General features: G+C 41.8%; 1 protein-coding gene across 3 annotated transcripts in view; it reads right to left on the bottom strand.

Moving 5' to 3' along the window:
- ARHGAP32 (Rho GTPase activating protein 32) overlaps window positions 1–27937 on the bottom strand; it is a 1522959-nt gene that overhangs the window by 66688 nt on the left and 1428334 nt on the right. For all 3 annotated transcript variants that reach the window (XM_078681981.1, XM_078681982.1, XM_078681983.1), the window contains one exon: window positions 4016–4506. In XM_078681981.1, coding sequence (XP_078538107.1) covers window positions 4016–4506 — 491 coding nt within the window. The remainder of the gene's footprint in view (window positions 1–4015; window positions 4507–27937) is intronic.

Here is a 27937-nt window from a genome sequence, read left to right as displayed (position 1 = left end):
GTTATTACCAATGGCAGTGTTAGTCTCTGGCGGTAGTCCATCTTGAGACTTTATTCACTCATTGATTTACCTCCACTGTTATTAGTTTTTGGAATGAGGACCTTTATCTCTTGTTCCTGTTTAACCATGATTATAAGCTAGTATTTTTCAAAACCATGTTAGGGAGGTTTGACAGTGACCTGCGATCTGCTTGTTCCATTAGAGGCCTGCAGAGAAACAAACAGATGCTTCAGCTGGGCATTGGGAAAGCCTCGCTTATCCCTCCTCAGAATCGTTCTGTCACACACTGTCACTCACTGTCACTCACTGTCACTGTCACACACAGTCACACACACACACACACACACACACAGTCACACACTGTCACACACATACACACCCCTGAAAATGAAACTGAGCTCGTGACATTTACAGAATGGTGATGAGTCCGTTCTAGTAAAATAAATAGCAGGCACGCTGTTAACTATATAAAGGACACTGGAAAGCACTCCCTGGTGAGCAGCCGTGAAAACAAGAACCTTACTTAGCAAATTGTAAATGGAATACGCCTGGAAGCCCCGGCATCGTCCTATTTCTTATCGCCGTCCTCACCCTTTGTAATGTATCCGGCACCAGTTTTCCTGTGCACCGTTTCTCGTGGGTGTTAAATTGGGTAACAGGATAGCCCTGTCAGTTGCCGAAAATAAGGGTTTCTCACGACTTAGTGACAAGGGCACAAATCTCGGCATAAGAGATGCCCTGACTCTCTTACGCTGGTAAACAGATAAATATTATACAGACGGGTTCTGCGTTTCGTTTCCGAGTCACTCTCTGTGTCCTCAATTGCGCATACATGTTGGTGCCCTAATCCTTTGTAAACCTAAATATCAATATGAATAATTTTCTTCGATCGCAGGAGACTAGATTCAAGGTTCAGCATTCGGCACCAGGACAGTGTGCGTCATTGAACTTTATACATCAGTTTTATGATGCGCTTTATAAAGTCCCATCACATCCACGGGGCCACTTCAGTGTGCTAAGAGAGGGTTATTTCAAGCAAAGACAACAAGCCATCAACAAAACAAAACAAATGCGTGGTGAAAACGAGGCCTCGCGTGACACGCATAAACTGTCCTGAAGGGGCAGAGAAACAACGGAGCAGGCTGCGGAGTATGGACACGGAGGGACAGGATGAGAGGAGCCGGTGAGGGGGGGCGTCGGGGCACATTGACGGTGCCCGCCCCCCAGTGATGGAAGCCCTGCGTGTGCCCGGTGAGCGGGGTTGGGAGTGTGTGTGTGCGCGTTTGTGTGTGTATGTAAGCAGGGGGCGGGGGTGCGCTTGTATGTGCCTGCGTGTGTTGTACCTGTGTGTGTGCCTGCCTGTGTGTACGTGTGCCTGTGTGGTGTGTGTGCAGGGGTGTGGGTCTGGCTGTGTGCGCACGGGAATATGAGGCACGAGAGGGGCACGGCGCCGTGCGCACCCACGAGGTCAAATCTGCGCTCGTGTCTGCATTCCCAAATACGGGCCACAATAGGTCTTTCGCTGACGCTCGACCTAAAAAAAGACTGCAAGGAAAGTTTTCCGGACCCAACCACTAGATGGTGGAATAATGCACAAAATATGAATCCAGAAAAATGTCACGCTGTAAAACCTGCACTGCTTTTATTACACACATAAAATTAACAAGATCACTGGCAATGAGGCTAGACAATTGTAACATCATTGTACTCCAGCTGAAATTTACAACATACCAGTCAGGTTCCACAAATCAATTTCGTTTTGATCTTCCATCAAATAGCAGAGGCATGGGGCAGAACCCTGGGAGTTCAAGGTCCAGGAACCTGCCACTCTTGAATTTGACAGTTAGAGCCGGACCCATCCTCAATTCAATAAACTGTTCAGGCAATCCCATATGCCTGGCAGGATAATCCATGAGCGCCTGTCATCTATGCATAAAACCAAGTCTCTAATTCACTTTTTAGAATTCAGTTTTGATCTCTAGACATTTGTAATGAAGAAGTTATGGAGCTACTCAACCGTGATATTATTACAGTAGTGTTCAGATGTCACAATGTCAGCTACCTGAGCCAAGAGCCATGGTGAAAAGAGCATAATTACAGCTGCAGTTTAAACAAGGAAAAGGGAAACTTAGTTTTCTATCTTATGATACCCCTTTTCAAAAGAGAAAGTACTCAGCAGAAGAAGAAATTTACAGTAACATGTTTATTAGGTGTATTTGCAAGAAATATATAATCTTGCTTGTTTCTACACAATCTGTGATACAGAATGTAAGTTACCTACATTAAATGGGTTGTAATTAAACAAATACTAATGGATTTTGGATGTGTTTACTTTGCAGTACAGATTCTGCTTTTAATCTTGTTTGCAATAAACATGAAAGAGCAAGATGCAAAGGATTGAAATGGTTTGCGAGAAAGGCAATGTGGCTATGTATTATTAGCAATACAATATGCTCTCTTCTATTTTAAAAGAATATTTTAAGTCACCTAGGAGTTCTTAGATCTTTTGAGAAAACTCCATCTTCTGCCTTGCCCCACCTCTTCCACTCTTACTTTCTCTATTTTCTACTGTCATTAGCGTTTGTGACTATGTCCTAACGATGATCAAAGTTGATAATATAACAATCAGACTAGGTCCTTTCTTTAATTCCAACTGTGCAGTGTATCTACATTTGTGAATTCAGAACTGCTAACCTGACCGAAGTCAATTGGTATATACATACACATCAGTGCTTATCACTGTTGTTTCTCAGTGTGTGATGTTTGCATGCACTGACCACTAAATTTGTTGCTGTCTGAAACATACCATGTGTCATTCAGAATAATCATTTCTATACTGCTTACCTTTGCGTTCAAGCATGTATTGCAATTGTAACCAATTTGCCACAAATGTTACTAAATGTGGACTGGTGGAACTACTGGCAACAAAGAACAGGACAATCAGAGAAAGGTAGAGTAGAGGTGACTAAACTGCAGCAAACAATTATTAGGAACAAAGAGTTAGTCCATCATAACGACACACTTTCAATCAACTAGAACAGAACTGAAGTATTCAGTGAAAACTGTGGCACAGCTTCCAACCCAGTTCATAAACAATCTACAAACACAATTAAACAGCAAAGGTGTGTTGAATCCTGTATGCAGATATCAATGAAGGGAAACATGAGGTACCACCCGACATTCACTTCAAACTAAATTGCTTACGCAGTCCTGTGCCTAGCCTTTCCCCCTTCATAATGATGAAAATGGGACAAAAAAGGATGCAAGAGTATCAGCCACATCATGTATGTGAATACACCAAGTATTCTCCGCTCGAGCCAGGCCTTCATGGCTACGGCCCCAAGAATAAAAAAGACTAGGTCTAGCGGCAGGACGTTCACCTATAATGCCTCCAAGACCTGGAACACACTCCCCTTACATCTTAGAGCCAACCCCAACCTTTCTTCATTCCGCAAACAGTTAAAGACATTCCTATTCAACCTCCCTCATTAATTCTCTGCTAGCAATTCTGCCTGGCAACCTCTGTTGGCTCCTAGCGCTTGGACGCCCCCGGGCAGCAATCGCGCTGTATAAATCTACTTTTCATTTCATTTCATTTCATTTCATTTCATTTCATGCAAGGTTTTGATGTACAAATGAAAATGTTCTTAACAAAGGAAATAATTAAAAAAAATATGGGTTGTGTGCATTGCATCCTTAGATGGACAGTTGGAACTGAGCACCAATATCGAGATACAAAGGAAACAGTAATGCAACCCTTTTTATCCAAACCTTTTCTTGTAGTAAAATAGCAACAGCAGAGGCAGCACACAAACGTAACAGCTCATACTACATTTTAGTTCAAGAGAATGCCCTTGGAATTATGACAGTCCAGTGAATCTTCAACTTCACCTTATGAATTACTACCCATTGTTAGCCAATCGATCGATGGAAAATTGTGCTTCCCAAGATGTAAGTGTGGCATAGGTTAAACTAACATCAGTAGTACTATCCACAAAACATATGGTTGGTTTACCTGGTTTGATGAACTTGCTTCCATGCAGATTTCTGTAGGAACCTGTCCAACAATGGGCTGGAGTTCCCCAAGCCTCTGAGGTGGGGCTACTGCTGTCTCGCTATTAGTAAGCGTTAGTTGAGAGGTTGAGATAGAAACTAGAGCAGCTCCACTTGGGGTGATTGCAAAAGAGGGCCCGTGATTGGTAGTCTCATACATTGGTTCAGATATGGGAGTCACGTAGTTGGAGTCAGTGGCAGTACTTATTTCTGCTGGATATTCTTCTTGTGTGTTCTCCTCAACTATAGTACTAGGAACAGCCACCAATGTACTTGGATTTGCAGAGTGTGAACTGATTGGCCTCAAATGGAACTGGGATGACGCCTGTTGCGCAGACTCTGCCAGTGCCAATGCCAGCATTCGGGCTGCACTCTTGGGAGGAGGCGGGGGTGGAATTAATGAAGCAGTATTTACCGTTACAGAATCCTGATGAGAATCATGATCAATGACTCCTGTGGATAAGCATAAACAGTGGTAATTAGAAGGGTCTCCCAAAACATTTTCCAGCGTTCAAATTCATTTCTACAGTAAAGAAATTCTTTAAAGGCACAATTCGCAGAGCAATTTGCATTTTTAAATCTATGTTACAAGTGTATAATGCCTTTTGTAAACGTGTTAAACTACTTTTGCAAGTCACAAAAAGTAAATTTAGCCACACAACGGGTTTTAGGTGTGTAAAACGGTGGCAAGAAGTCCATGTTCCATAGCTTAAAGCTCTGAAAGTGTGGGCAGGCTTGCAAATGAAACTGCTTCTGGGGACTGCAAAACTTATTTCTGACCCATTCCAACCCTGGTAAGAGTTAGAATTTAAACTGCGTTCTAGTGTGGAAAAAGGAAGAGGACAACCCGAAATTTGGAGAGGATGTAGGGATGAAGTTTTCCCATAGGGATGAAGTTTTCCCATAGGGAAAATATTTCTGTTGTGTATTTAATAAAAACTAAATGGAATAAAGTGCAACTATGGGTAGACCGGTCTAGATGAGGTGGCATGGGGTGCACAGTAATGATGTGCTAGGGAGCGCCCCCGAGTAATTACCAGTGGATGAGAATAATTAAGCATTCCATTAATCAATGGTTTGTATACGTCTGTGTTGGACTTGGCCATCTCAGCAAAGACATCCATAAACTCTTTGCCTTCACCCTTTATGTTTTCTGAACCCATATTTTGGCCTTTGGCGTCTGTTCACTTACTACTGCTGACCAGGGCTAATGTGCTTGTATTCTCTCCTTTAAACATGGTAGAATTGGCTTGGACCCGAATGGCATATTTAGTATACCTGTAAGTCCTGAGTAAAGTTACATGTATCCAGGGTCGGTCAATGAAATGCTACCCACTTAAGTAGACCTTCAAGCATATCCCAGGCCTACCATTGCAGAGTGTGTGTGCCGTTTTAAACTGCAATATCATTCTGGCAAAATAAACCTTTTGCCAAGCCCAACCCTTCATTTTTAATACATAGAAGTCACCCCTAGGGTAGGTCCAAAACAGCCTGTACGGCAGGATGGAGTGTGTTTAAAAAGGTGGACTTGTTATTTGGACTTTCCATGTTCTGGCAGTGAAAAACTCTTAAATTAATTTTTCACTATTGTAAGGCCTGCCTCTCCAATAGGATAACACTGGGTTACCAAATTACATTTAGTAAGTAAGATTCCGATGATGGACAGACTTGGCACGTTCTTGCCCCAAACATATGGTGTCTGTTTCCTGGGCCACATGACTTGTGTAGCTGGCCTATGAATATTGCTTGTATCAAAAAGAGAGGGGGGGGCCAAGGAGCTTATAAAGGTCCAGTGTCCGTGCTCCGAAAATCAATATTTAAACAACAAGGAGGACAAAGTTCCTATGCCAGGGTGCAAAAAGTCACCCATGCATCGTGGTGCAAAAAGTCACCCATACTTAAAAAATTTCTTCCAATTTTTTAAGTATGGGTGACTTTTTGCACCACGATGCATGGGTGACTTTTTGCACCCTGGCATAGGAACTTTGTCCTCCTTGTTGTTTAAATGTTTAAATGTTTAACTATGAATATTGCTCCCAGACAGTGAAACAAAGAGGGAATATGTGTTGGCAGGACTGGCCATCCCTGACTCAATAGGGGGAGGAGCTGTCACCTACTACACTTGCACATGCCTCTGCATACTCAGTCTTTTGTGTCCCTCGACAAACTCGGGTCAAGGCAGGGAGACAGGAAATTCCAGACACTCCTATAGTGGGAGGGCTCTTGAAGCTTATGTTACTTCAAAGTGGGCACCAGGTATAAACAGTGGAGACCAAAAGACTTCACTGCTGACAGAGCTGAAATTACATTTATATTTTAAAGAGCAAAACTGGACATGACACTTTTTGAGAGAGAAAAAATAAACGTACGTCAAATACACGCTACAGAAAAGATGGCGAAAATAAGGAATTTTAGTTTCTGCATCGTAAAAGCATGCAAAAAGAGTTGTTTAGATGATATGATTCGAATAAGTAACAAAGGTTGTTTTACTAACCTAAAATTATTTTATTTTCATATGCTAGAAAATGTGCACATGGTGAAATTCTCACATTATTGGATTTAACTCTAATTGTTTTTAAATTTCATTTGCAAAGAAAAATAACTAATTAGATTTATGAAAAGGTATGATTAATCTGGATTTTCATCGTGAATTTTATAAATGTAACTTTTGGATGCGATAATGTGTGCACCCAAAAGGACAAAAGAAAAGTAGGTGCTACATCTTTCAGAGAATGTTCTTCATACATGTGCTAATACCGTTTGCTTGAAATTAAAATTTTAAGTTACATTTTAATGTGCACTTAAATTTAGTAGTACCCCATTTCTACTTGAATTATTTTTTTATCATACTAAATGTTCGTAAAAGCATCAGAAAATACACTAGAATCTCAAGGTCAAGTTTTCGTACAAATATATGGTTATAATTCTATATATCTTGTGTAATAATACACTGATCTAAAATAGGCCAAACTGTATTCATGACGTTTTCTGCCTCGCTAAGCATACGGAAAATGAGAGTATTCTCCAATGTAACAATTTGTATGTAACCGAATTCTACTTTCCCTGAGTTTTCACGTATTATGTAAAGATTTTGCTACAATTATGTTACCGTTTGCAGGACATCTGCCTGGGAAGCTGTCCTTTCAAACTCTTCTACGTGCTCTAGCTAAGGGGCATTGTTTAACGCTTCATATGCAAGATGACTTAAGGACTGCATAATAGTTCTGCCTTTTTCTTCTGCATTTTGTGTCTTCTTTATGTTGCCTGATCCACATTCTATACAAACTGACCAATGGACTCAGTGGTTTGATCAGATGAGTTGACCCCCGGAAATGCTAAGAATATAATATTGCCTGATTTTACGGATTGTGAGAGTTTGTTTGTTCGTTACTTTTGCGCACTGATTGATAGAGACACTTGCGCACTTATGAAACTGATGGTGGCGACAGACAGCTGCTGTTCTGCATGCATGCTAATTACAAACTGTTCGGAGAGATTTGCAGAACCTTCTGATGCGGTCTCACCTGGCTTCCTTTCCAAATTGGAGCATAGGCTATATGCGTTTAGTGGTCCATTAATTCTGGGACTACTAAACTGGCAAATGTATGTCCTTTCCTGAACCTGTAAGCTTTGGGTACTGATCTGTTCTTTATTAATGTCTTATTTCTATTGAAACACTTATTCTTCTAAAAATGTGATAAACTAAACTATGTTAACTAAATGGACTTAGCAGGATTTGTCTAACTCAAGGTGAATGACATTCTCAATTTAAAGTGTACTAATGACTAAAGGAGATCAGATTAGAGAAATTTCAGGACATCAAACACTAATGCTATTTTTTGTATTGCTTTATCCGAACTCTTGGTATGCATGATTTTGGCTCACCTACATTTCTTTAGGCGATTGGATGACTGTTGGAACCTTTTATATCCAACCTTTCTTGGCACACAGCAAGGTTCATCGGAGGACCAACATAGTAGAAATAATAAAATGTTATAGATCATCTAAGTCCACTGTCTGTGTTTTGGGACCCAGTAAACTCTACAGCAGTGCACTTCTAGACCTGTGGAAGATTCAGAAGAAGGACTGCCATGCTGCTCTGATGTAAGAAGGGCTGCCCTGCTATTCTGCTGCCCTACTGTTTGAATGAGATGGACTGGACCTGCATCTTGAATCCAACACCACCAGAGTGATTCCAACGGCTTGTTGGCTGACATCCTAATCAGAGCCTCAGGGACAGAAAAGGCGCCAACCATCTGCAGCTGAACTCAGCCTGCTGAGAGTCCTAAACCCCCCAAGTGATGCCACTCCAGTCCTGGACCTTAGGAAGTGAGGCTAAAGGTGCTCTGCCAGCCCAGATGCGGTCTCATCAGAACCGGCGCAGCCTCAACAGCTCATCGGAACTGTTATGACACAACGCATCCTCAACATGGACCTTGCAGATTTTTATAGAAACTGACACAACCTCAACGGATGCTGAAAGGAAGGGGTCCCAGTATATTGGGGGAACTACTTTCACAATTAAAACAGAATTAATCAATCAACACATAATTGAATCCACACGGTTTAATTCACAGTGGGATAGAGTATATTATACATCATATAGAAAGCAATGAACTGTATTGTGCGTCATACAGTGCCCCAAGGAAGGAAAAGGAACGTGATAGTGAGGAAATAGTGAAGTGGAGGGATTATGTGACAGTAAAATCAGTTGTTTAGGCATTTATTCATGCCACCAATGGGGTAGCAACAACTTGCATATCACATAGTAACTTATTCAAATAAGGCATACAACACCGAGTACAGTATATATACAAATGTTGGTGTGAGGTTGCCACAATACAAACAAACAGTCGACGTTTCGACCCTCTTGTTGTCGCAGGATAGTTTAACCTTGCTGTGGGGTCTTCATCAGGACCATGGTGGGGGAAGGGGCAAAGGACCTAATGAAAGTATAATAAATTTCGAATTAGAGGGTAAAAATCAACCTCTCATGTAACACAAAGGTAGAGACAGCCTAAATCTGTATAAATCATAAGGCTAAGGTGATGTTATTAGTTGAACCTAATTAGGAGTCCAAACGTACTTAATACCCAAGCAGTTAAAAGTGAATTAATTGATAAACCTGGGAAAAGGGGCCAGTGCGCGCCGCTACACATGCACTTACAGACAGCGGTACCCGAATGGGAATGGGACGGAGGGTTGGTAATAAACGCTCAGCCATGGCATGAGGACGTATGTGAGAGGTCGTCCAAAGAGAGCAAGGAGTGACTAATTGAGGCGGTAACGTCTACCCGTGGGTACAATTAGCGACGTTAGGAATGAGACTCAAGTAATAGGAATATGCCCAAAGGTGTGACGGCTAGCAAGGTGAGCCCGTCTATCACACACATAGTGTGTGCCGGTAGCCACGAGCATAAATGCTGCCGGGTTCGGGAGATAAAGCAATTGCTAAAAATTACAAAATTCAATGATCAAGGGGCGATAGACAGTTGTTAGATCCACACCGTCTGAGATAAGCTTACCGCATGTCCGTGGGCTGCTGGTGTCAACGGTGGAGTCAAGACGAAAAATCAGATGCATAAAATCAAATGCATAAAATCAAGTGGGACAATGCCGCATCTAGAAAAGGAGCGAGCAATATTGTAGAGTCAAAAGCCAATTAAACATAGTCAGGATCGGCGTTCAGAGACGAACAACCGGGCAGCTTACCGATATATGGCGGCATGTAAAATGTCGGGGATCGGTAATTCCAAGGGTCGTTATTTTCAGACTTCAAGGTAATGCGAGATAAGTCTGAGGAGTAAAAAAGGGGGAGAGTGAATTATACTGATCACGATTGAGAGCCGGAGGTCTCGGGATCACAATTACTTACTCGCTAGAAATGCTGTCAATGGCTCCGTGCGCGAGTTCAGATGCGAATGCCGCGCTTCCTAGTTTGCTATGGGAGTCATGGTGACGGGTCACGTGGTGGCCACGGGTAGGAATGGAGCTAGTAAAGAGACTGGCTGGTCAGGCATGATTATTGTGACAGGAGGGAGAATGGTTGTATGCTACCGGGCGAAATAGTCACCAAATTATCTAAATACATTGAAATACAATATGGCAACACTATTCATATGAATTAAAGAGTGTACATTAACAGCATGCTATTGTGACAGGAGGGAGAATGGTTGTATGCTACCGGGCGAAATAGTCACCCAATTATCAAAATACATTGTAATTACAAAAAGATGAAATACAATACGGCAACACTATTCATATAAATAAAGAGTGTATATTAACAGCATGCTATGTAGAGAGGCCTGCATGCGGTTATTATAGCCACCTAACGTGACTTAACCTGATTGTAATTACTCTAGTTGTTGGAGCGTACCTCTCAAACATGAGGGTAAAGGCTCTGCATATAGTTGATTTTGCATAGTCGGATTTTCCGAAAGAATTTGAATAGTTCAGTTCTTACCAAGAAATGATCAGGATTATATGTAGGGACGTATGATAGTCCCTTGCTGAGTACTTGGATTTCGGTGTCGCTGAGTGGTTGCTTTGAGATGTTCACAATGGGATTCAGGGTCTCGGATTGTCCCAATGGATCTACCAACGGTAAGTCTTGTTGCGAGTCACCCTCTCGCCATGCTGTTCTGGTTGGAATTGAACTTGTTTGGACGGTTGTCCTCGGCCTCCATTCCAGTTGGTTTGGTTCTGTTGGCCACGTTGATTCTGCCCTCGGGGCCATGAATTGCCTCTTCCCCGTGGGCTCTCAATCGTGATCAGTATAATTCACTCTCCCCCTTTTTTACTCCTCAGACTTATCTCGCATTACCTTGAAGTCTGAAAATAACGACCCTTGGAATTACCGATCCTCGACATTTTACATGCCGCCATATATCGGTAAGCTGCCCGGTTGTTCGTCTCTGAACGCCGATCCTGACTATGTTTAATTGGCTTTTGACTCTACAATATTGCTCGCTCCTTTTCTAGATGCGGCATTGTCCCACTTGATTTTATGCATTTGATTTTATGCATCTGATTTTTCGTCTTGACTCCACCGTTGACACCAGCAGCCCACGGACATGCGGTAAGCTTATCTCAGACGGTGTGGATCTAACAACTGTCTATCTCCCCTTGATCATTGAATTTTGTAATTTTTAGCAATTGCTTTATCTCCCGAACCCGGCAGCATTTATGCTCGTGGCTACCGGCACACACTATGTGTGTGATAGACGGGCTCACCTTGCTAGCCGTCACACCTTTGGGCATATTCCTATTACTTGAGTCTCATTCCTAACGTCGCTAATTGTACCCACGGGTAGACGTTACCGCCTCGATTAGTCACTCCTTGCTCTCTTTGGACGACCTCTCACATACGTCCTCATGCCATGGCTGAGCGTTTATTACCAACCCTCCGTCCCATTCCCATTCGGGTACCGCTGTCTGTAAGTGCATGTGTAGCGGCGCGCACTGGCCCCTTTTCCCAGGTTTATCAATTAATTCACTTTTAACTGCTTGGGTATTAAGTACGTTTGGACTCCTAATTAGGTTCAACCAATAACATCACCTTAGCCTTATGATTTATACAGATTTAGGCTGTCTCTACCTTTGTGTTACATGAGAGGTTGATTTTTACCCTCTAATTCGAAATTTATTATACTTTCATTAGGTCCTTTGCCCCTTCCCCCACCATGGTCCTGATGAAGACCCCACAGCAAGGTTAAACTATCCTGCGACAACAAGAGGGTCGAAACGTCGACTGTTTGTTTGTATTGTGGCAACCTCACACCAACATTTGTATATATACTGTACTCGGTGTTGTATGCCTTATTTGAATAAGTTACTATGTGATATGCAAGTTGTTGCTACCCCATTGGTGGCATGAATAAATGCCTAAACAACTGATTTTACTGTCACATAATCCCTCCACTTCACTATTTCCTCACTATCACGTTCCTTTTCCTTCCTTGGGGCACTGTATGACGCACAATACAGTTCATTGCTTTCTATATGATGTATAATATACTCTATCCCACTGTGAATTAAACCGTGTGGATTCAATTATGTGTTGATTGATTAATTCTGTTTTAATTGTGAAAGTAGTTCCCCCAATATACTGGGACCCCTTCCTTTCAGCATCTATTCAACCCAGGTCCCAGCGACTACATATGGGTACACCCCCTGTTTCATAAACAACCTCAACGGAAGCATGCGTCACAGCCCTCATAGGTCAACAGAACTCCAGCTGTGTGACCCATGCTCAAAGAAAGCCCGTATCACAGCCCTCGCAGTCCATCGGAAACACGAATGCGAGATGCATTCCCTACGTGGAATGTGCCCGGTCCTCAGACCTGCAGCTGTTCAATGCTCTGCAACCAGGATTTAAGGTACATTTCTTATTGGGACTAACCTGGTCCCTGTACCCAAGCCACGCTCCTTTGCCATTGTCCTGAGCTTGTGAGTTTGTCTCAGTCAGGGCGACCAATAACCACAGTAGACGCTGTCTGCTTTTAAGTAGTATTTTTACCTAAACCTTTAAAACTGCGTATCTCTGGCTCTACTGCTTGGATGTTTTGTTGTTTTGGTCTCAGAATAATCTATTAAATTGTAGTCTAGTTGTAGGTCGCAGCCTACCAGACAGCATAGCTGTCTGGTTTGCTAAAGACATCTTGGTGACAATCAGAAAGCTGACCTAGTAATGCATTCTGCCTGTTGCTTACCATTGGCTTTGTGGTTTGTAACTCACATTTTCTGGCTTTATTTGTTTTAGGCTGTCTAGCTTGAGTTCATTCCTCCTGTTGCCCAAACCTTGTGTACTGTATTATTCCATGAAATCTCTTGCTGTAAACAGGCCTTTAAATCTTGTTCTTATCTTGCAACATTTGCTGGGCATTCAAAGACCGAGGACAAATGTCAAGCAGTGTCTTCCGAGGGAGCCTTGAGTTAACTTGTCTTTTTCTGACTTCAAAGTGATAGTGTTTATAGGAAAGAGGAATATAAATTACACTCCCCACAGAGCCCGCTCTTGCCCCTCCTATGCTTCAGTTTAGGAGGCTGTAACATAACCCTTAAATAGCATATCAGGAAACTTGACAGATTTTTTATTTTAGGTAGAAAGGTAAGTGAGTTACTGTTTTTAACACAGAGAACCTTTTGTTACTTGCAGATAAACGGTAATCCTTCTGATACAGCGCAGTGAGATAGGAAGGACATTTGACTCCTACATTTTGCAACCCTCTCTGTTTTATGCAACATATTGTACATTGATTTATATACTTACATGGTTTATTATCAATGTATAATATATATGTTATGTAAAGCGCTCTTACAGCCTGCACTGTGATGAGAAAATAAAATAGTGGTATTTACATTCTTATTTGAGCAAACACTGGGACAGACCAACACATCGACATTCTTATAGTGCATGCATTGCTCCTATATACAGGGTCTGAACAAAGTAAAAAACATCACTCTCTTAAGCATCTCTGAAGTGATAAAAAGCTCTGAGTCTTTCTTGCCCCTCCATTCCGTTTGAATAGAAGTGCGAGCCTCTACAACTCACCGAACCAGGATCAAATTGGAACAAAAGGAGGCCTCATAGCCCTTTACCTTCGGCCTTTATCTTTGCCCAGCTGGAGGTGAAATATATTTAAAAAAGCCCCCTCCCCGCCTGCATGTTACTGCTTAGAATAAATGCAGGCAACAGTACAAGCACTACTAAATATGTCCCAGTGTCTGAAAATTATATCAGGACAAGTTCAGGAAAGGCAAACTCGTTCTTCACAACCAACAACACATCACTGCTCTTCTAAGCACCTCAACTTCCCTATCCTTTAAACCGGCACTTACAGGAGCTTACTTTATTTTCAAGCAGCAAGTGCAGTGACACCAGGACAATAGGAACTCACGGAAACTTAACCTACACTAATTCTTGAGTTTACATTTTAAACAGATTCCTTTACTACCACACACTGCCTACATCAGAATATACATTTTGACCCTAACTCCACGTTAAAATACAAAGTATGCTCTTTTATGGATATTGTTAACGAACACCACAGCGTATCACTCTGCTTTGGGGCACACACACCAACAACACACCTCTCTCTTTATTGGTCATTCTGGACTACACTTACGAGACTGGACATTACATTTGTGCAGTGGGTACAGGGGCACCATGCCCAAAACAAACGCAATGAACATAAACCATAACTTAATTTCACCCTCCTACTATTCCTCCCCTGTCTCTAGACTCACCTCAAGCCTTCCTCACTCCCCATGCTTTTACAAAGACCTAACTTCCATTCAGACAGCAAGCCCACTGGCTTTAGGATGGTAATTTCACTCTCTTGTGCTTATATGCACAAGTTGTAACATTTAACTTCCTGCAACTTGTAAAGAGACCGACACCACAATCTTACAGCCACTCTGAGAATCTTTCCTCCACCCAGCCACAGGCCTAAGCACTCCCAAGCTCCTCTCCTTCAGCCTTTCCAACTTCTAAGCTTCACAATCTGCCTTTAGGCTCTTTCAACGTTTTGCCCAACGCTGTGTCTACTTATACCTCAGCACATACTATAACAACAATTACACTGCATCCTTTTGTGGGCCGCTGCCTATGCCCTATATATTTTCAGATATAAAGATGCCCTCAGTTGTACTGCACTCCTGTTTAGACGCGCGCTCTGACTTGACTCCCAACTGGCGAGCCACTGGATGGCACTGCGCTGACACTGCACCCTCGTACCCAGTTATATGGACTGACCCTGCTCCTATTCCACAGATGGAGGTTTTATATTGTAAGTTTTAGTTTTGTTTAAACGTTACAGGAAATATGTCTTATTGGTGTTTTCTAATAGTTTCCTTTTTAATTTTTGCCATTATGTGACCATTTACTTGCAGAAAAGTGATGATTATGCACAGTTCATAATATTTACATGCTTACACCACACACATATTGGATACTGTTATATTGGATTTGACTAGACGCTCTATAAACGTGTTATAGATAAATATGGACACATTATATGCAACATGATGTAGTAGCAAGTGAGTAATGGCACACAGGAACCCTAACAACGCATACTTACATTTGACTTGAATATTTGTAATTGATAGTGGCATACTAGTTCTGATATTACGCTGTTGACAAATGTACTACTACTCTTCATATATGCTCCATAATTCTGTTGTAAACATTTAAATACTCTGTATAAATTTGTGATAACAGTCATGATAAAATCTGAAAATACCAATAAAGATATTTAGACAAAAAAAAACAATTACACTGCATCCTTCATGCCCTTCCAGCATGGACAACAATTAAAAATATATGCTCTTTCAGGCCTTGTCTTTCACTTACTAAATCACATGCGCAACACAAACATGCCTCTCCTTTTAGGTCTTGCCTAGGCAGCGCATGCGCGATCTCTTCAAGATATGCTGTACCTACAATATGGGCTTAAAGCACCTACCATCTTTTTGATTGGTTCCTGTTAGTGCCCTGCTAGCTTTTGCTTGGTGAATTGCTGAATAAGTCCCTCCTTTTGGTGTTTTAGAACCTCCCAAGGAGACTGCCCATTACATGTTGTCTTACTCTTTTTGTTATTTATGTTAATTTGTGTGCACTATATTTTTGGTTTGCCTCTGCTTGTGTTTTTAGAAAGTAGTTGTTTTTGGATTTGCGACTACAACACACTCATGTGGTGGCATTTGTACTTTACACATGGGATTGTTTTTTGGGTGTCTATGTGAGTTTATCTAGTTGTCTTTGCTTCCTCCCTCGGGCTCTGTGGGCCGCTCATTGGAGGAGGGAGGCCAGGTAGAGCAGGAGCCGCTCTGTGGGCTTCTTCAGATCGGTGTTTATCTCTGTGGCTTTGTGAGATCCCTTGCCCTTAACCTTCCTTTGCTCGGAGCCCTAACCTCTCCATTCTTTAAAAAAACACAGGCACCAGCCTCTCTTAGGGCTTTACCTACTGGAGTAGAGAAATAACCTACCGCTCTGTTGCTGCCTCTTAGGTTTTGCGGGCGCACTCATTGGAGGAGGGGGCGGGGTAGAGCAGGGGCAATTCTGCTGGCTTGTTTTTTTACCTATCAAAGCTAGTTTTTTCGGGCTATGGCTGGGTTACTCTAACAAACCTATTGCTGGCTCATTTCTATCCATATAAGGCTCTCTAAAGCTATATACGACTCACAGGAGAACACCGTTCCCTCTGCGTTTTCTGTCCCCATTGATCTAACAGACTGTTCTAGCCTACGTCAGAAAACTGACATGAGTTTCTGTAGTATTCAATGCCTTTAAGTGTATCATGAAATGAGACTCTATTCAATGTCCTTAGTGAACAGGTCAGTCCTACTTCTTTCGCCCTTTGTTGCACAGCAATACCAAGGTGAAAGGTTAGAGGAGAATTTGAAGATGGTTGTAAGTAATCTACTTTGCTCTACCCCCTTTGAAAATAATGATATTGTATTATGTATACATAGCGCTTTTCAAGGGTGGGAAAGGGCTGAATGAACAGCCAGTGTCAGTAGAATAGCTTCAGTGTGGGACTCATCTATTTCTGAATTTGAGACTCAACTTTCCCGCTCTCCTACGATGATACCGTATTTGTCGATGTGTGTATTGCCAACACTGGAACCATAGTAGAAGTGTCATGGCTATTGTTGATATGTAATGGTGTTAGTGGAGTCGGGCACCAGGATATCAACACCTAGTTTATAATGAAACAGTCTGTATTTGCTGGGTATGTAGGAGTATAGTGGTAGGCATTTCTGGAGAGGCTGGTCTTCTGTCCCTTTCAGATTGCAGGGAGATTAAGAACATTGAAATGTAGATCTATTCATTATATTTATTTCTAGTCTGGTGATGACTTGGCTACTGGTATTATGTTGTCCTGCTGATGGCCTTACATGATGCATTTGCAGGAAGGTGGGCAGTTATTAGGCAATGTAGTTCTTTTAATGTTGGGTGGTATGATCAAACTTCATTAGGTCTATTTTAAAATGTGCTGCAGCATATAGGCTGACTTTCAGAGTGCAACTGTGATGACGGGAAGTCAACTGTATAAAATGCTTTGTATACACAACCACTCGCGAGGTATTCAATAAAACTTTATTGCCACATGCGCGTTTCAGCTCAATGCCTTCCTCAGTGCGGCAAAAATGTCCATTCTGCGTGGCACCAAGTACATTTAAATTGTTCAGAATTCTGATTGGTGGATCTCTGGCCAATCAGACGGCAGCAGTCACTTTGTCATGGCAGTGACGTATCTACATCCTCCATACTATCAAATAATCACAGGACCCCAAAGTCCGATTAATAATCTTCTCCCGATGTTCCTTTCGGTTGCCGGCTCCCGCCACTCCAATCCATCCTGCCACACTTCAACAATCCCTCTCCTAAGGTGCCACTCATTGCTGGTATGTTTTAATGTGTCCCCCTTGCCTGCCACTGGATGAATTATAAATCTTACGTGGGCGTCGATTGAATGACTGGAGTCCCTGGATTTTAATAATCCACGACGTCCAATGGTTAAGAGGGTTTATTAGTGGTGGTTCAGGCAGGCCAGAAAAGAATGCATTTGTGAACTACCCACCATGGCCGCCGAACTCACGACGGGTGCATCCAAAAAGCAGGGGTAAGACCTGCTGATTACACAACCACAAAGGTGCCACTTGTTGCTGGTATGTTTTAATGTGTCCCCACTCCCCCGTCGTTGGATGAATTATAATAATTCCTCCGTGGGCGTCGGTCGAATGACTGGCGTCCCTGGATTTGAATAATCCATGATCTTTCGATATATATATGTATATATATATATATATATATATATATATATATATATATATATATATATATATATATATATATATATACATTCACCAGGTTGCCCTTGAGAGATGCTGCACACGTCGGGGTAAAAGCACACCACTTCACAGGCGATAGTAGGATTAGCAGCCTGCACCCATCCCAGATGCCATACGCGTTTCGAGCGTTTTGGAACTACTTGAACCATCATGCCACGCGCCCACTGGGGCGGGGACTCTCAATCAAATAAAAGTGATTTGTTCTTACATTGATGTTTCCTGCCGTCATGTAGCCAGTGAACAAGAGCTACAATCAGCTCGAAACGCGTATGGCATCTGGGATGGGTGCAGGCTGCTAATCCTACTATCGCCTGTGAAGTGGTGTGCTTTTACCCCGACGTGTGCAGCATCTCTCAAGGGCAACCTGGTGAATATATATATATATTCACTGAAAAAACCATAGGTTATAGACCATATATAGTTAGGAATTAGCATTTACAAAACCTTGAAAATTCACTGAAAAAACCATAGGTTATAGACCATATATAGTTAGGAATTAGCATTTACAAAACCTTATTTTACTCACACAAAACCATTGAAATTCCATATATAGTTAGTTGCACTAACTATATATCGCGCACCCGCAATCCACTGCTGATGATGTCACATATTACATCATTCATGACATGGTCAGTGACATCACTGATGACATCACTGATGACATCACTGATGACAACATCCAGTGACTGTATGTTTCTGTAAAGTTAAAATATGTCTTACATATTGAAGAATGAGTGGAAGTATAAGTGTCTGGACGAAGGATTTAGTAGGTGCATGACTGAATGTATGAGTGAGTGATTAAATGTGTCTCACTGAGTGCATGGGTTAGTGACTAAACTGTCTTAATTTGTGCATCATTATGTCTGTTGTTCTGTAAACTGCTGCATGTGTTGATCAGTAGCTATATGAGTAACTATATGGGTTATTGATTGATTGTCCAAGTATTTGTATGGGAGACTGAGTGTGTGTGTGGCTGGCTGGGAGGTGTGTGACTCTGTGCAGATCAATGTGTACTTGTATCAATGATTGTATAAGAGAGTAAGTATGTGTTAGTATATGTTTGAAAATGTAAGGTGCTCTATGTTTAACTGTATAGATTAGAAAATGGAAGTGTGATTGATTCTTTACAGGACTGACTAGGTGTGTGAGTAACTCCATGGATGAGTGGCAGAGTGTGAGTGTCTGTATAGGTGTATGAGTGCATATGATAGTGTTGTAAAGATGAGTGATTGTATGTATGAATGATTGTATGGGTGAATGAGTGAATGTGTGTGTAGACATAGGAATCAGTGAGTGTGTATGTAGTAACTAGTATTGGTGTGTCAATGGTTTCAAAAATTATACTCTGTATTTAACACTGGGTGTAACAGAGGTTATATTAAAATGTGAGGAGATGCATTGTATTGTCACATGAATGATATCATCAGTGATGTGGTCATTGATGTCAAATGAGATGTCATCAGTATTGTCATCAGTGATGTCATTTGAGATGTCATCAGTGATGTCACTGACCATGTCATGAATGATGTAATATGTGACATCATCAGCAGTGGATTGCGGGTGCGCGATATATAGTTAGTGCAACTAACTATATATGGAATTTCAATGGTTTTGTGTGAGTAAAATAAGGTTTTGTAAATGCTAATTCCTAACTATATATGGTCTATAACCTATGGTTTTTTCAGTGAATTTTCAAGGTTTTGTAAATGCTAATTCCTAACTATATATGGTCTATAACCTATGGTTTTTTCAGTGAATTTCATTGGTTTTTTAAAAGCTAATATCTATACCTGTAAAATGTATTCTTCTTTAAATCCAAAAATATATTTTATATGTTTATTAATAACTTTTTTTTTTAATATTTTTTTTTTCTTCGTTCCCGCTTCGCGAATCGGGAAGCTTCCCGTTAGCTGACCTTGATGCCGCGAAATAGACCGCGAGCATATAAACGTTTCTTTACCGCAACTGCCGCGTTAGAAAACAACATCATCACGCCTCCCGTCCGCATGACGTTTCGCGTTGTCGTGTGATACGTCATATGACGTGCTACGTTAGCGAACTGGTACGCTTACCGAGTCGCAAAGCACAGGTTTCTGGAAGCAAACCGGGAGGCCCTGCAAAGCGCGTAACGTAAACACAGCAGGTCATGTGACTTGGTAATAACACTTTTCATTGGTTCATTTCACTTTTGGTTTCCTAATGATGTAAGAAGCTTCCCGTTAGCTCAATTTGATGCCGCGACCCGGTCCGCGAACCGGTAAACGTTCCGTTAGCGCAACTGCCACGTTAGAAATCATTATCGTGACGCGTCGCGGAAGCGTGACGTATCACGTTGTCGTGTAATGCGTCTTATGACGCGCCGCGTTAGCGCACCCGGAAGTGCTCCTGGGCGCGGACCGATGCGCGAAACGCAGCTCCCCGGAAGCGATCCACGGCGCGTCGCGTAAGCGCGACGTATCGCGTTACCGCGTAATGCGTCTTATGACGTACCGCGTTAGCGCACCCGGAAGTGCTCCGGGGCGCGGACCAAGGCGCGAAGCGCAGCGACCCGGAAGCTATCCGGGGCGTGTTCCGCAGCGCGTAACATAAGCGTGAGAGGTCATGTGACTTGTTAATAACACTTTTCATTGGTTCATTTCACTTTTGGTTTCATAATGTTGTTAGGCTTGGTCATGTGACCTAAAAATAACACTTTTCATTGGTTTAGAACTATTTTTTTTTCTCAAATGATGAAAACCCCTCCTTCTTTTTACCTCATTCTTACTTTCTATTTCCAGAGAGCAAGACCTATTTTTCACAATGGCTTCTGTAATAGCTGCAGCTGGTGCTTCTCAGCAACCACCACCACCACCACCACCAAAAGGACCACCACCAACACTGGACTTTGGTAGAGAGGAAGATAATGAGGACGAAGAGGAGGAGGAGGAGGAAGAGCAAGTAAGGCAGTTCCTGCCAGAAACACCAAGGCAGAGCCATATTAAAGACCACTACATATGGCAATTCTTTAAAATTCCACCTGGACAAAAGAAGGTCAATGCACCCCAGGTGTCTTGTTTGATTTGCAAAAATATACTTTCTCGTGGCAACCCCAACAAGAAATACAGCTTTGGCAATCATACAATGATTCGCCACATGGAGCGATGGCATCCCAATAATCTTTCCCAAGCACAAGTAAGGGATCTTGCTGCCAACCCCCCAGATGTCATCCCCAGCACCAACAGGGGTCAAAGCTCATTCGCCGGACCAGAAGGCCGAGAAATAATCCCCAATATTCAAGCTCCTTTTGCACACTACAAAATAGTTTGTATATATTGTGGAGGAACTATTGCTTATGGAGAGAAGAGTATTACTTTGATTAACCGAGCTGGAGAAAATCATAAATGCTACAAGATGAGAAAACAATGAATCCTTTTTATTTTTTTTTGCTCCTGTTGAGACATGTTCTAACCCTGCTTTTTTGTTATTTCCCCCTTACAAAACACAAAAAAAACACAAAATAGTTTTCAAAAATCCAAAAAAAAATCAAAAAATTGTTCAGAAAATTCATAAAAAAAATAAAAAAAAAGAAAAAGAATAAAAAAACAGTTCTTTTCAGAACTACCTTCCATTTATAACAAAATTGCCAAAATGTTTATACCCTGTCTTTCTTTTCTCCTCATAGTACGCTCCTCCGACCGCTTCCCGGTACGCGTACCGGGCGCTACCCACGCAAAAAAAACAAAAAATATTTTTGTTTTTTTGCCCCGCGGGGCCCTTTTAAAGCCTCCACATTGACGCCGCCTCACGTACCAACGTATTTTCTCCGCATTTTACACCCTATGCCGCATAACAGGTCATGTGACTTGTTTATAAAACTTTTCATTGGTTCATTTTACTTTTGGTTTCCTAATGATGGAAGGCATGATCATGTGACCTAAAAACAACACTTTTCATAGGATGAAAACTTTTTTTTTTCCCCAAACGATGAAAGCCCCACCTTGTTTCTGGATGTTTCAGACTGAAGCTGGCGTCAGCATGAAAGCACCACCATCTCGTAGCTCAGTCGTGGTCATTCCGCGAGCAATCATGGCAGCCGCTCCCCACCAGAAGCCTGCAGGAGTCGGAGCCCCCAAAACTTTTGATGAATTCTCAAGGCGGAGGGGACGCTTTCGAGAATGGGGTCCAAGACCTAGCAGACAAGCGTCCCATTTCCAAGGTCTCCCAGGGCCATTTCAGTGGACCAGGCCCAAAAAGGAAACAGCCTGCCGCCATTTTGAGAGTCCTGTGACAGCCGCCTATCGCTGCACCGCAAGAGTGGGCGCAACTCAGCTGAATTGCGGCTTTTGACACAGTGGACCAAAAACGGACGGAATGGCAACTGAAACGGTAAAGGGGCGCCCCACTACAACAGATGACACTCCACCTGGACAGGCCCGTTCACCGCCTCCCCCGGGGCGCCCCGCGCCGTTATTCGGAGCAGCATTGTAGGATACCAAAACCAGTGCGGCAACTTACTGGACATCACCTTGGTGCCATCGTTCTGCTGCCTTGGAACTATTCGCGCAACAGTTTGCTACTGATGACCCACCCCCCGCGACGCCCCATGCCGTTATTTGCTGGGTGGCAACTTACTAGACATCACTTTAGTGTCATCTAGATTTCAGCGCGTTCTGCTGCCTTGGAACTATTCGCACAACAGTTTGCTACTGATGACCCACCCCCCGCGACGCCCCACGCCGGAAATCTGGACGTTGTGCTGCGTTGGGACTATTCGCACAGCCGACCGCTACTTCGTTGTTTTTCCCTAAAAATGTTTATATGTTATTACTATTTTTGTTTTCTTGTATATATTTATAAATTATTAAAGTTTTATAATCTTACTACTTTGTCGGAGTGCTATATATTTTTAATGTGACACATAATTGTAAAAACTTTGATGTACAAAGAGTCATCCCTGGAATCTTCCGCTTCACGCTCGGTCCCCTCCCCAATCACAATACAGGATGGTTTTCAGATAATAGCAACGCTTCTGCTGTGACGGATCTCATCGAGTGTGGGCCTTGATCTACTATAACTCCTTTGAAGAGGGGTGATTCTTTACAGCTGTGGCCATAAACTACATCTGCAGGGCTAGCTGATACCCTAGGACCAGCCTGGACAATCGGACACAGAGGAAAAGGAGTATCAGAGGGTGCGGTAGTGAATAGGGCGAAAGGGAGGTGTCGGGCGGGCACAGGGTGTGATTCTCAGGGAAGAGCAGCGCAGATGGGGGAGGTTTATTACCCATGCATAAGACAGAGAGCGGGGGTGACCACTGCCTGGGGGAGATGCTTGCGAGGGTGGGGAGCCATGCTAAGGATCGACAGCGTGCACAGAGTGGGTCTGGTCAAGGCATCTAAAATGGCTGCCGTGCACGACAAAAGTGTGGCATTTGAAAAAAGACAAGATGGCGCACACAATGTTTTTCAACACTTCCTGATTTCCTTCGAATCGAACGTTAACAGACGTTGGGGCATATTACCAAAGTTAAGCGATATTTATCCCTAACGATGCTTAGCAACGATTTTTTTACCGTCAGAAATTATCGCAGATAAACCTTGCTATTATCAAGGTTTATCGGAAATACGATAAAAAACGACCGCAATGCATTAATATCGCTGAAAACTCAGCGATATTCATGCATTACCGAGCTAATGCTCTTAGCCATGTTATCCACCTCCCATTGGATAACATGGCTAAGAACTGCTCAGGGCAGGTGGTAGCTTTTGGAGATATTCGCGCTTATCTCGAATATTTCCAAAAGTTGATAATAGGAGATAGCGATGTTAGCGACTGTTTCCAGTCGCTAACATCTTGGCATGCCCACTTTGCATGTCATTAGTGATAAATATCACTCACATGCAAAGTGGGGCCCAAGATGGTCGCTATCTTCTACTAGCCGTCGCTAACTGGTGTTAGCAACAGCTAGGTAATACACATATAATTTTATCTTGTTTCTGAACGTTAATTTCTCAAAATGCACTGAAGCACATATATTGAGACCTAGCAAAGGCACATCGGGCTACCAGTCCCTACAATTTTGCCAAGTTTCGTGCAAATCCATTCAGCTGTTCGATCCTACCGAGAGACAAGATGGCGGCCGCTACTGACTGTTTGGAATGTTTACAGACACCGGAGAGCCAATCAGCTTCGCTTCGCAAAGCTCCGTAACGCGAAAAGTACGCGGTGCGCTGTTACAGATATATATCTTTTTTTGAACGTTAATTTCTCAAAATCCACTGGAGCACATATATTGAGATCTAGCAAAGGCACATCGGGCTACCAGTCCCTACAATTTTGCCAAGTTTCGTGCAAATCCATTCAGCTGTTCGATTATTATTATTTTTATTTTTTTTTGCCCCGCGGGGCCCTTTTAAAACCTCCACATCAAACCTAGGGGGTGAGCGACAATGTACTATGCCCCCTTATGGTCATTTGCCCCTTCGCTTTGGCCTCCTCTTGTCTCTCGATCCTACCGAGAGACAAGATGGCGGCCGCTACGGACTGTTTGGAATGTTGACAGACGCCGGAGAACCAATCAGCTTCGCTTCACAAAGCTCCGTTGCGCGAAAAGTACGCGTACTGGAGCGCTGCCCGGTCCGCTGTTACAGATATATATCTTTTTTTAAACGTTAATTTCTCAAAATCCACTGCAGCACATATATTGAGACCTACAAAAGGCACATCGGGCTACCAGTCCCTACAATTTTGCCAAGTTTCGTGCAAATCCATTCAGCCGTTCGGGCTAAAAGTGAGGCCAACCGCCCTATGGAAAACTCAATGTTAAAAACACGTTTTGGGACCCCCCTTTTTTCTCGGCCCCCCCTTGACGACCCCCCCCCAAATTTTCAAGGGATGCCCAGAAACAAAATGTGCCATTTTCCTGAAAATTTCAGCCAATTCCGTCCACAAACGCCAAAGTTATTAGACATAGAATTTTCAAAAAACCCATAGAGAAAAAATCCTAACTATATATACCTACTGGCGACCGCCAGTAGGTAATATATATATATATATATATATATATATATATATATATATATATATATATATATATATATATATATATATATATATATGAAGAAGATATCCTGTGTCTCCCCTCATTTCTGTCTCACCAAGATTTATGAAGGACACAGAGAGGCAGCACTCATAACAAACAGCAAGTCCATGGAAGGTAGTAGTTACAAGATCTTTTTTTTATTTTTCAATTTGTTCTCCATTATTTTTTCTTTTCAAACGTGCAAAGCGCGAAATGCATACAGAGACAAACAAACGACCTACACGTTTATGTATAAATGTATATATTTAAAATTAGCCAGGGTTTGGATAGACCTCCAGTAAACGTTAACACTCTTCAGCTTGGATTTCAGAAAGATGTATTTTTGCACTCATTCACCCTCATTCTGGCTTCATCACGGCCACTACAAAAAATACTGTGTCCCATCATCTTTTGAAACAAAGAACGGCAGACATGCCATTGACATAAAAAATAGAAATGAAGGCGTCTTTGCAGGCTCAAAGAAAAAGGAGAAAGGAGAATGATTCTTGCAATTAAATACATTTCTCATTGTATAATGAATGAAATTAAATCCAAGTGAATACATTTTGCAACACAGTAAAAGACATTTTTTGTATGATAATGTTATCAAACCCAAACTTCACTGAAGATTGAACACATGTTTAGACATTTTTACAAAGCATTTACAGGAAGCCAGTGACACCCAGGGAAGCATAATGGAGCATCGAATCAACAATGAAAACCCAACACATTTGGCTAATGCCAGAGAAATTAAGCCTCCTAAGTCTAAGTGAAAGTTATTAAATTAAAGCCTAGTGGCTAAAATCCTCTGCAAATTAAAGCATGTCATTATTAAACTTCTTTTAAACTTTATTTCACATTTCAAAGATAAAATGCATAAAAGTACATTTGGCAAAATTAATTTCGTACATATGAGATATTTAAATTTATACACAATCCAAAGCAGCAGGTAAATCGGTTAAACTTATAAAAAATATTTAAAACAAGAGCCATAGTTTAAAATGAGTCCTATTAAACGCGATGTATCACAGTTCCTTTCAAGAGCATAGCCACAAAACTGTTTCCAATTAAAATCACACACATATTTGCTATTTTATGTTCTAAGTTCAGCGCGTATTCTAAACATAGACAGTCCTTTTAAAGCAACCATACCACTCATCCCCTTATTAGGTTGTTACAGTATGTGTGTCACCTCAATAGTTTAGAGCTGCCAATAAATAAGAGGCAATTGTATAATATACAAATGGGATTTCTAGGTGTCGAATAACCAATAATGCCTCCTTAAAATATCACAAGTTAGATTTTCGTACTAATGGTGCAATAAACGTCTTCTGTTCTGTGACATAAAAACACCAAAAGAATAATATGTGCAGTGTAGGCTGTTTCGACTTCCGTCACAGTGGCAGATGGAGAGAGGGCTTATTGAATATACATTTAGAGGATAACCCAGCATAAGCGGTATATATTTCAGGCAAACTCTCGTCAGAATAAAATGATGTCGGATATTCTCTACAAAAGAGAGGTATGATGAAGAGCCATATTGTGCTCCCAGTAAGGCTTGGTATGTCAGTACTGTACTTTTCCCTTTATCGCTCTCCCTTCTGTCCCTTTTACATTTCTCCATGAAAATGTCTTTCAATTTACTTTTAGGAAAGCTTTCGCACAATATTGGTGTAGCATACAAATCCACCAGACCCAGTGAGATGAAGGATTCTCTAGCATATGATATCCATGAAATTTTGAGAGCATGATCTAAGTTTATCATATCTTTTAAAATTATTTGGTTTACCTGTACAGTTTTACGTTTCCAAATTGAGAACCATAATAAAAACGGAGCCATTTTAATAGTATCACCAATGAAAGGGAAATCTAATTCTTTGTGTGATATAAAAGTTGAGCATGCTTCAGGGACAGGCAGTAATCTTTTCACAAATTTGTCTTCCATCTTTTGTAATACCCCCACATTTGCTCTCCCCAGATTGCTGCCCCATATGTACCTACCGATTTAGCTTATGCAAGATACATTTTAGCCATTTCTTGAATGGGTTTGGCTCCCAGTTTTTTAAAAGATCTAAAAAGTCCCGCTATACTGCTTAGATGATTTGTTCTATTTTGAATCATCTCTTTCCAACTTAATTTAGAGTTAAAAAAGGACACCAAGATAGCTAAAATGATTTACCCTTTCAAATGTATTCCCATCTAAATACAAACTGGGCAGCTTCTTTGGGGTTCCAACTACGGTTATTATAAAAGGTTTCTTTTTATTAACCTGCAGGTCTAAATCGGCCATAAAGGCCGTATACTGTTCTATTATTATTTGAAGGGCCAATGGGGTACGAGCCAATAAAACAGCATCATCTGCATATGATAAGATCGGAAGGGTAGTTTCCTGTGCTTTTGGGACATCATTAATCTTTCCCATCAGATCCTCGTTCAGATTGATCATATAAAGAGCAAATAAAAAAGGCGCCAGTTCACAGCCCTGTTTTACTCCTTTCTCTATTCTGAAACATCTGGTACACTACCCTTCAATTCCATATCGAACTGTAGCTGTTGCATCTGTATAAAGTTGTCTTATAAAATCAATTATCGATTTCTCTACTCCCATAGCCTCCATGATGGACCACAGTTTGCTATGTGCAACACAATCAAAAGCGGCAGACAAGTCCATAAATGCCATATAAAGATGGCCTGTGTTTGCAATTGTGTATTTTGCCGCAATTAGGCTCAAGTTCAGACATTGGTCGAGGGTTCCCCTCCCTCTCCTGAAACCATACTGAACTTCAGCCAAAAGTTTTGTTTCGTCTACCCTGTTCTCGAGCCTAACAGAACCCACCCCATAAGTTTTGCAGTGCTGTCTATCAGTGATATAGGGCATTAATTAGTCGGATTGGATGGTTCACCTTTTTTATAAACGGGTATTATTAGAGAATGTTTCCAGGAAGGTAGTGGTCCTTTTTCGGCTAT

The sequence above is a fragment of the Lissotriton helveticus genome, chromosome 3_1 (assembly GCF_964261635.1).
Source record: "Lissotriton helveticus chromosome 3_1, aLisHel1.1, whole genome shotgun sequence".
Lineage (NCBI taxonomy): Eukaryota > Metazoa > Chordata > Amphibia > Caudata > Salamandridae > Lissotriton > Lissotriton helveticus.
This window is presented reverse-complemented; position numbering and strand designations above follow the sequence as displayed.